The sequence below is a fragment of the Myotis lucifugus genome, unplaced genomic scaffold (genome assembly GCF_000147115.1).
Source record: "Myotis lucifugus unplaced genomic scaffold, Myoluc2.0 scaffold_1460, whole genome shotgun sequence".
NCBI lineage: Eukaryota > Metazoa > Chordata > Mammalia > Chiroptera > Vespertilionidae > Myotis > Myotis lucifugus.
The window spans coordinates 49,200-58,582 of record NW_005872508.1 but is presented as its reverse complement, the minus strand read 5'-3'; the positions used below and the strand labels follow the sequence as shown (position 1 = coordinate 58,582).

Sequence of the window (9,383 nt, the reverse complement as noted above, 5' to 3'; positions counted from 1 at the left end):
GTCCATTCCCTTTCTATGTCCCTGATTCTATTATAATCACTAGTTCATACTGTTCATCAGATTATTTATTCACTTGATTTTTAGATTCACTTGTTGATAGATGTGTATTTGTTGTTCATAATTTGTATCTGTACCTTTTTCTTCTTCTTCCTCTTCTTAAAGGATACCTTTCAGCATTTCATATAATACTGGTTTGGTGGTGATGAACTCCTTTAACTTTTCCTTATCTGTGAAGCTCTTTATCTGACTTTCACTTCTGAATGATAGCTTTGCTGGATAAAGTAATCTTGGTTGTAGGTTCTTGCTGTTCATCACTTTGAATATTTCTTGCCACTCCCTTCTGGCCTGCAAAGTTTGTGTTGAGAAATCAGCTGACAGTCATATGGGTACTCCCTTGTAGGTTACTGACTTTCTTTCTCTTGCTGCTTTTAAGATTCTCTCTTTGTCTTTTGCTCTTGACATTTTAATTATGATGTGTCTTGGTGTGGTCTTCTTAGGATTCCTTTTGTTTGGGGTTCTATGTGCTTCCTGGACTTGGAAGTCTATTTCTTTCACTAGGTAGGGGAAGTTTTCTGTCATTATTTCTTCAAATAGGTTTTCAATATCTTGCTCTCTCTCTTCTTCTGGCACCCCTATAATTCAGATGTTGGTATGCTTTAAGCTGTCCCAGAGGCTCCTTACACTATCTTCATATTTTTGGATTCTTTTTTCATTTTGCTTTTCTGGTTGGGTGTTATTTGCTTCTTCGTATTTCAAATCTTTGACTTGATTCTTGTGATCCTCTGGTCTGCTGTTGGGAATCTGTATAATATTCTTTATTTCAGTCAGTGTATGCTTAATTTCTAGGTGGTTCTTTATCACAACATCGAGGGTCTCACTAGATTTCTTGAGGATCTCACTATATTTATCGGTGGTCTCACCAGTCTTTTCGAGGGTCTTACTAAATTTATCGGCAGCTTCTAGACAGTTCTTTAAAGACCTTAAAAGTGTGGTTTTGGACTCTATGTCCAGTAGTTTGCTTTCCTCCATTTCTGTCGTTTGTGACCTGTTTCTTTGCCTTGGCATTTTTTTTATGCTTCCTTGTGTTGATAAAGTGGTTTTCTGTGCTGAGTGTCCTCTAGGGCCCAGTGGTTCAGCCTCCCCAGTTACCTGAGGAGGACACTCTTGGTGTAGCCCCTTGTGGGCTTTGTGCACAGTCTTGTTGTAGTTAAGCCTTGATTGTTGTAGTTATCACTGGGAGGAATTGACCTCCAGGCCAATTGGCTGTGAGAATCAGCTGTGTCTGCAGTGGGAGAACTTCTGTGCTGGAGAGACCCCTCTGGGGCAAGACTTGCTTCAATGGGGCTTTGGTGCTCACTGAGTCTGCCCCCTGAGTGTGTCCTTTATGTTTCTAGGGAGCTGCAAACTGGATGGTCCCACTCTGACCTCTGGGCTTCCTGGCTCCTGGAGCTCTAGGGAGGTGCTAATCTAGCCTTTGCCTGCGGCTATCCAGCAAAAGCCTCCCTGCAAGCTTGGGCGGGGCAGGTCCCACAGGATCAACAGGGCGGGGCTAGCAGCTATGGCTGCTCTCAGACTTGCCCTCAGAGGCTCTGCTTCTCAGTGTCCGGGAAATCGCTGCAAGCCCCTCAGAGAGAAAGCTGCTCTCGGACAGTCCCGCTTCTCCCATATGAGTCTGGGTCCATAGAGACTTGCCTGGAACTGGAGCCCAGAGCCTGAGACTCCCTCCCGATTGAAAACGACAACCGCGCCCTCAGCCGCCAGCCCGCTCCATATGCACCTCTGCACCTCAGTGTTTTACTTCCGCACTGCGCCTCCTCCGAGTCTCGGTATGCTTTTCTCTTTCCTTCTAGTTGTAGAATTTCCACTCAGCCAGCCTTCCTGTGGTTCTGGATGATGTCCGTTCTGTCTTTTAGTTGTTTTTTTGAAGTGGTTGTGCGAGGCAGCAATCTCCAGTGTTTACCTATGCCGCCATCTTGGTTTGTCCCCCTATGGCTGTTTCTAATTGAGAAGAATAAACTGGACAAACTTGCCCTCTTCCATCTTTCATTCTCTAAAACTGACCACAGTAGGGAGGGGCGGCCTTGAACCCTGGAATGAGGGGCTGGGATGGCAAAGGGGAGGCAGGTAGAAATAAAGAACCTGGACAGAAACATCAACCAGGCAAAGGACCCCAGTAGGGGAGGATCCACTGGACAGAACAGGAGCTACAGGAGAGCAGGTGACCCACCATGTCTTCTTGGAGCCACCAGATCAGCGCTGGGGAAGTAAGTGTGGCACCAAGGCCTGGAGATGGCAGGGCCCTGGGAGGACATCACTGAAGCGCTCTGATGAGGTACAGCTTCTCCCCATGCCCGCGGTGAGGATGGGGGCCTTTTAGTAGTGTCCATAGTGGGAAACTGCTGCTGTGTGATGCAGTTGACACTCTTCACAAGCTGCAACTTGTAATGTTCGTTCTTTCCTGGTGCTATGAGAGACACATGACAAGTCACTGGGCGAGGATTCGCCTTCCCCAATGAGGATGTCGCCTCCAGCACCCCTCATTGAGGACGCACCTGGCCTGGTGGTGTGTTGTTGCCATAGTACCACTCTCTGTCTGCAAAGCACCCGCTGCCCCTACCCCGGGTAGCTGATGTATGGGGCATGCAATGTGGACAGGGCAGGCCCATGGCTGAGCACCACCACATAGTTGGGTGGACAAGGCCTGCCTGCCCCCAGGCATTTTTGCATTTCCACCTCTCCTGGTCATTCCCAGGCTTCTCTATGACCTTCACAGTCTCTCCCTTCTCGAACTTGAGCTTCTCGGTGGCCAAGCTGAAAAGGTAAACTTTATGGACCACATGCAGGACACAGGGGATGAGCCCTTCAGCAAGCTGAGTAAGTTTGGAACTTGGTGGCCAGCTGCCTACCTCCTCAGGATGTTGTTGAAAGGGAACAGGTCCAACTGCCCGTTGTAGCTGCCACATCACCAGCCATTGCTGCATGTCTCCAAGGCAGTGACACATGACCCCTTTACAAGGGACAGGTCACCTAACCTCTCAGTCATGTAGGCAAACTTGACAAAGTCCAGGATGTTGAGGTCATAGATACGGTTGGCAACTTCCCCCTTGGCAGGGTACTCAGCATCGGTGTAGGGTATCAGGGATGAGTCCCACATACTGGTCTTCCTCTTGGTATTGCCAAGGCTCAGTGTATTCTTCAGATTCTTCATGAGGGAGCCCTTCTTCAGGCCATTCTTCCTCTCCATGTAGATGGACAGCACCATGGTCTGTCCTGTTGGCCACCTCCTCACCCGCCACCACATCTTGGAGTCATTCAGTAGCCACATGTGCTGATTCATTTTGATGTTAATTAAGTTTCTGGTCATTTTGGGCAATTTAGCACCCTCCACACACACACACACACACACACACACACACACACACACACACTTTGCTATAACAGTGACTTCTGTCATCTTTCATGGAGTCCTTCTTGGGGCTCAGTTAGCAGAGATGACTGACAAAACACAACTCCACAAAAGGTGAATTTTTTAACTGATCACACCTCTGAAGTTACAAAGCTGCAGGTGTTCCCCAAATTCTCAAATCCCACTCAAATCTCAGCAGAGCACTGTGATCTGGGAAATCACTTGTAAAAAGGAGCATACAAACTCTGAACCGTTTGCAGTGACAGGGGCCAAATCCACACATGTTCTCACGTGGTCCCTTAAGCTGTTACAAAGCTAAAAGTTAAAATCAAATGCCTGATCATCAGTCAATGACCCACTGCATACCCCAAAGACGTTCCAAGGTCATCATACTATCCTGCACCAGTGCCTCCATGCTCCCCTTCACCAGCTCCCAGGATTTACTACAGTCTGACAACCCCACGCCCACCCACTCCAACAGCATTAGCCAATACTTTTGTCTTTTCATCACTCTACTAGAATTATTTATACACCATCACTACTGTATAGCATATTCTGAATTTGACGATATATTTACCCTTACCAGTAAGATATATACGTTCATATATTTTCATGTTACCAATTAACATCCTTTATTTTAGCTTGGAGAACTCCTGTCTGCATTTCTTGTGAGTCCGTTCTAGTGGTAATGAACTCCCTCAACTTATGTTTATCTAGGAATACCTTTATAGCTCTTTCATTTCTGAACCTTTGCTCATTCTTAGTTGACAGATGTTTTTTCTCTCAGCACTTTGAATATATCATCTACTCTATCTGAACAGTGATGTTTCTGCTGAAATTTGTTCATAGCTTTTTGGGAGTCACCTTGTCTGAGATCGGTCATTCTCTTGCTCCTTTCATATTCTCTTTGTCTTTCATTTTGACAATTTCAATATAATGTGATAAATAAAGTCCTTTTAAAGTTGAATCTGTACCAAGACCTATGAGTTTCATGTAACTGGATGTACATCTCTTCATATGTCTTGCATTTTATATAATTTTCATGTCATTAAATATAATTCTTCTTTGACTTTTTCAACCATTTAAAAATGTAACAACCATTCTTAGGTCACAGGTTGTACAAGAGGTGAACACTTAGATTTGGCCAGAATTTGCCAACCCCTGGTCAAAGGCATAATGCTAAAATGTATATTGATAGAAGTATTGGTGGTAAGGGTAGAATTTTGAAAGTTTTACTAAATCAAGAGAATTTAGATATGTGGAATGCTAGGAGATCCATTAAAACCAGGATATTTTGGAGAACATGGCACCAAAAGACCTAAGTCCTCTCTTGGCACATCAGGCAGACATAGGATTCAGAGTGGGGTGGGCCATCGCCATGACACAGAGTGGCCATATTGATGCATTAGAAGATCTGCACTTTGCCAGAAATGTTCTCACGGGAGACAATAAAAGTGGATCTTCAGATGATGATTCCAGAGGAGGGAGTGGGCCCCTAATACCCTATTCTCACCAAGCTACAGGTGAAAATTGGCCCACATACTCTGGAGGTCCAGCAGGATTCCCAAGATGAACTGGGCTTCAGGACTCCAGATGGGTCACTTGCATCATCTCAAACATTCATCTATGAAGAGAGATGAAAGTCACTCAAAATATTCTGAAGGGAAGAAGGGAAAAGGATGTAGCAGTAATTCCACTTGGAATATTTCAAAGATATGACCTTGAGGTTCCTCCCAGGGGCACAGTCTCTGACATGTGCTCAGCTCCTCACAGTTCATAAACCACTTTCTCCTCTGTCCACGTGGTTTCCCCCATAAGCTGACATTGGAGAGCAGATGGCTTATTCAAGAACTGGTTCCCTGGAAGTACCATTAGGAGAGAGAAGTGGGAAGGGAAGGGGAGAAACCAATGAAACCTGCATTGTGGGGCAACTGAGGTTTAATGAACTAGGGATCTTCAGGAGACAGTACTATCTTTCCTGGGGTCAGGGTACTGCCATCTATCACTGGTTGAGAGCTCCCCCTGGAGCTTTAGTTCCCCAGGGCTTCTGGCCTGTCACACCCAATGCCTGAGAGAGAGTCCTCAGACAGAAAACCACAGGTGCAAGTAGAAGAATATCCTTGCCATGTCGTTAAATGGGTGGGTGCGGAGGAGGTACTCTCAGGAACCAATAGTATCCGCTTCACCATCCATTATATCCTTCACTCGACCAAAACTACTTACAAATTATGAATGAAAAAACTGACGCTCAGTGGGGCTAATAGCTCAGGTCATGGAATTAGTGAGAGCAGACAATTGTGTCTCTTTATTCACTCTTTATTCCCAGCCTCTAGATAAGTGCCTCGCAGTGTAAGCCCTAGATTAGATATTTGCAGAATGAAGAAACATCACCCTATGAGAATGATTTGATCAAGTCAATGCCCTAACCGTTTTGGCTCAGTGGATAAAGCGTTGGCCTGCGGACTGAAGGGTCCCAGATTCAATTCCGGTCAAGGGCATATACCTTGGTTGTGGGCACATCCCCAGTAGGGGGTGTGCAGGAGGCAGCTGATCAATGTTTCTCTCTCATTGATGTTTCTAATTCTCTATCCCTCTCCCTTGCTCTCTGTAAAAAATCAATAAAATATATTTTTAAAAAACAAAAAACAAGCTGGTTTCTTCTCCTCAAAACCCTGTTTTGTCCACTGGCCTGGCAAGAATGTACCATATCAGCAGCCAGCACAGTGTGTAGCTTCAAGTGGGTTCAGAAAAACAAATGTGGAATAAATGGAGAAACAATTGAACAAATATTCCATCTTTCTCTCCTTTCTGTAGGAATCAAAGAAAAATACCAGAATCAAAGGAGAGAGAGCTCCTGCCCCACACAGTCATGGAGAAATGAGTATTTGCACCAAAAATTCACACAACTGCTACTTCTACACAGATTTCAACCCAGAGGCTATGACTTCCTGCTCAGGAGAAGGAATCATGAGGTGGTAGGTGAACAAATTCATTTGATGGAGATTGAAGATTTATTTGGCCCAGGCCTGAGTACCCAGGAGGAGCCTCCCACTGTCGTGGTGCATGGAGTTGCTGGAATCGGGAAGTCAACCCTGGCCAGGCAGGTGAGGAGAGCCTGGGAGGAAGGCTGGCTGTTCAGGGACCGCTTCAAGCATGTCTTCTACTTCGACTGCAGAGAGCTGGCCCAGTCCGAGACCATGAGTCTCGCTGAGCTCATCACAAAAGACTGGGCTGCTCCTGATGCTCCCATTGGGCAGATCCTGTCTCAGCCAGAGCAGCTGCTCTTCATTCTTGATAACTTAGATGAACCAAAATGGGACTTGAAGGAGCAGAGTTCTGAGCTCTGTCCACACTGGAGCCAGCAGCAGCAGGTGCACACACTGCTGGGCAGTTTGCTGAAGAAAACCTTACTTCCCACGGCTTCCCTGCTGATCACAGCTCGGATCACAGCTCTGTGGAGGCTCAAAACTTCATTAAAGCATCCTCGCTGGGTGGAGGTCCTGGGATTCTCTGAGTCGGCCAGGAAGGAGTATTTCTTCCAATATTTCACAGATGAGAGCCAAGCGATTAGAGCCTTTACCTCGGTTGAATCCAACCTGGCTCTCTTCACCATGTGTCTCATGCCTTTGGTGTCCTGGCTGGTCTGCACTTGCCTGAAGCAGCAGATGGAGCAGGAGCAACCACTCTCACTGACCTCCCAGACGACCACAGCCCTCTGTCTGCACTACTTTTTCCATGTTCTCCAGGCTCAGTCCCTCGGGACTAAGTTGAGAGGCTTCTGCTCTCTGGCTACTGAAGGCACCTGTCAAAAAAAGACTCTTTTCAGCGCTGAGGACTTTAGGAAACACGGGTTAGACGGGGCCAACATCTCCACTCTCTTAAACATGGGTGTTCTTCAAAAGCATCCCAACCCTCGGAGCTACAGCTTCATTCACCGGTGCTTCCAGGAGTTCTTTGCAGCAATGTCCTATGCTTTAGGCGATAGAGAGTTGAAAAGTGGTAGCCTTAGAAACTACAAAATTATAACAGACTTGACAGATGTATATGACTGGGGTGACCTGTTTGGGAAACCAACCACATGTTTCCTTTTTGGCCTTTTGAGTGATCAGGGGATGCGAGAGATGGAGGGCATCTTCAAATGCAGCCTGTCTCGGGAGAGGCATAGCTCTCTGCTGCACTTGGCCAAGACTCAAGTCCTTCCCATGCCAGGCCCACATTCTTGGGATTTGCTGCACTGTTTTTATGAGATTCAGGATGAAAACTTTATGAAAAATATTTTCACTTGCAATGAAATGAGGATATGTGTCCAAACTGACATGGAGCTCCTGCTGTTCACTTTCTTCTTTAAATTCTGCCACCGCATTGAAAGACTTCAACTGAATGAGAGTGGACAGCACAGACAAGCAGGAAGGACTTCCGGTGCATTTCTGTAAGTACTCCCCCTCTCTCCTCTCTCCAGCTTCTCTGTTGGTATCACTGTCCTGGCCACTGGGGGCACTCTCATCGAGCCTGGCCCCAGGGGCTAAAAGGACTGATGTGACCAGTGACTTCTAACAGCCAAATCTGACCCCCATTCTCTGTCCACCTAGGATCCTCTGCAGCAATATATGACCACGTGACCTTCCCTCCCTGCTTCTGGGCAGCCTGCTGTGGCCCTGACTTGCACTGCTGCTTCTCTTCCTGTCTCTGTCACAATGGCTACCTTCTCTCCTGGGTGCACTTCCACCCCCATGCTGATATCAGCTGCCCTCCATCCAGCCACCTGCTCTGATTCTCCCTCACACATGCTTCCTTTATGCAACAGGTCACTCAGCTGCTTCAGGCACCCCTTTGATGGCTGTTGACTATGACATTGGTCCTAGGTTCTCCCCTGTCACCTCAGAATGTGACTATCTGAAAAGGAGTCTTTCTTTTTCTCTACAAAACCAACTTCCCTGTTTGTTTCAATGATGCACTATTGCCCCACAGACTCCGCTGAAACCCACCATGTGAGTATGACAGAGTAGATTTCTCAAATTACCCTCCAGCACCAGCAACACTGTTAACTTCCACATCCGGGTTCCCAACCTCAGTGGCAGCTTTGATCCTTTAGTACTTTGAGGTGCCTATCTCCCCTTTAGATGAATCACTCCATAAATGTGTATTAAGCAGTCATTTTACACCAACTCTTAAAAGATCACAGATTAGTAAAGCACAGCCCTGTCCACTACAAACTCAAATCTGGAAGAGAAGACAGATACCCATCCAATAACTAGAACAGCGTGCAAAGTCCATGGTAAGAGAGGCGTGGGCAAGGTGGAATAGTAGTTTAAGAAGGGGAGGATCACACAAGTGGACCTGATTAGTACAGAGTCTCAGATAAAGTAATGGTAGACTTGGGTATTTTATTTTCAGACTAGAGCCCCAGTGCATGAATTCATGCACAGGTGGGGTCCCTCAGCCTGGTCTGTGGTGATCGGGCTGAAACCGGCTCTCCGATATCCCCCAAGGGGTCCTGAATTACCAGTGGGTGGTTCTCAGGTGACACACCAAGGAATCGGGCTCCCTCCTCTCTGGTTCCCAGTGTGTCACCTGAGAACCGCAGCTGCCAAGTCACTGAAGGTAGGCAGCTCCTGCATTGAGCATCTCCCCCCTGGTGGTCAGTGTGTGTTATAGCCACCAGTTAGAGCATCTTCCCTCTAGTGGTCAATGCGCATCATAGCTACCAGTAGGACAGTTGAATGCTCTGACAGTCACTTAGGCTTATATATATACTAGAGGCCCGGTGCACAAAAATTTGTGCACTGGAGGGTAGGGGGTCCCTCAGCCCAGCCTGTGCCCTCTCACAGTCTGGGACCCCTCGGGGCCCACTTGCTGGCTTAGGTCTGCTCCCCTGGGGATTGGGCCTAAGATGGCAATCAGACATCCCTCTGGCAGCCCAGAAGCCCTCGGGGCATGTCCACTTGCCAGCGGGGAGCAGACCTAAGCTGCAGTCAGA

The 9,383-nt window shown here is 47.1% G+C and overlaps 1 protein-coding gene and 1 pseudogene across 1 annotated transcript in view; one reads left to right on the top strand and one right to left on the bottom strand.

The window, feature by feature from the left end:
• Nucleotides 1-2,311: 2,311 nt before the first annotated feature.
• LOC102427120 lies at nucleotides 2,312-3,454 on the bottom strand (annotated as a pseudogene).
• A 2,650-nt stretch (nucleotides 3,455-6,104) lies between these two features.
• Nucleotides 6,105-9,383, top strand: part of LOC102426798 (NACHT, LRR and PYD domains-containing protein 1-like) — a gene marked incomplete at its 3' end in the record, with an annotated part of 51,909 nt that continues 48,630 nt past the window's right edge. The window contains exons 1-2 of the mRNA XM_014449851.2: nucleotides 6,105-6,129; nucleotides 6,221-7,835. Of these exons, the coding sequence (XP_014305337.2) occupies nucleotides 6,105-6,129; nucleotides 6,221-7,835 (1,640 nt within the window). The remainder of the gene's footprint in view (nucleotides 6,130-6,220; nucleotides 7,836-9,383) is intronic.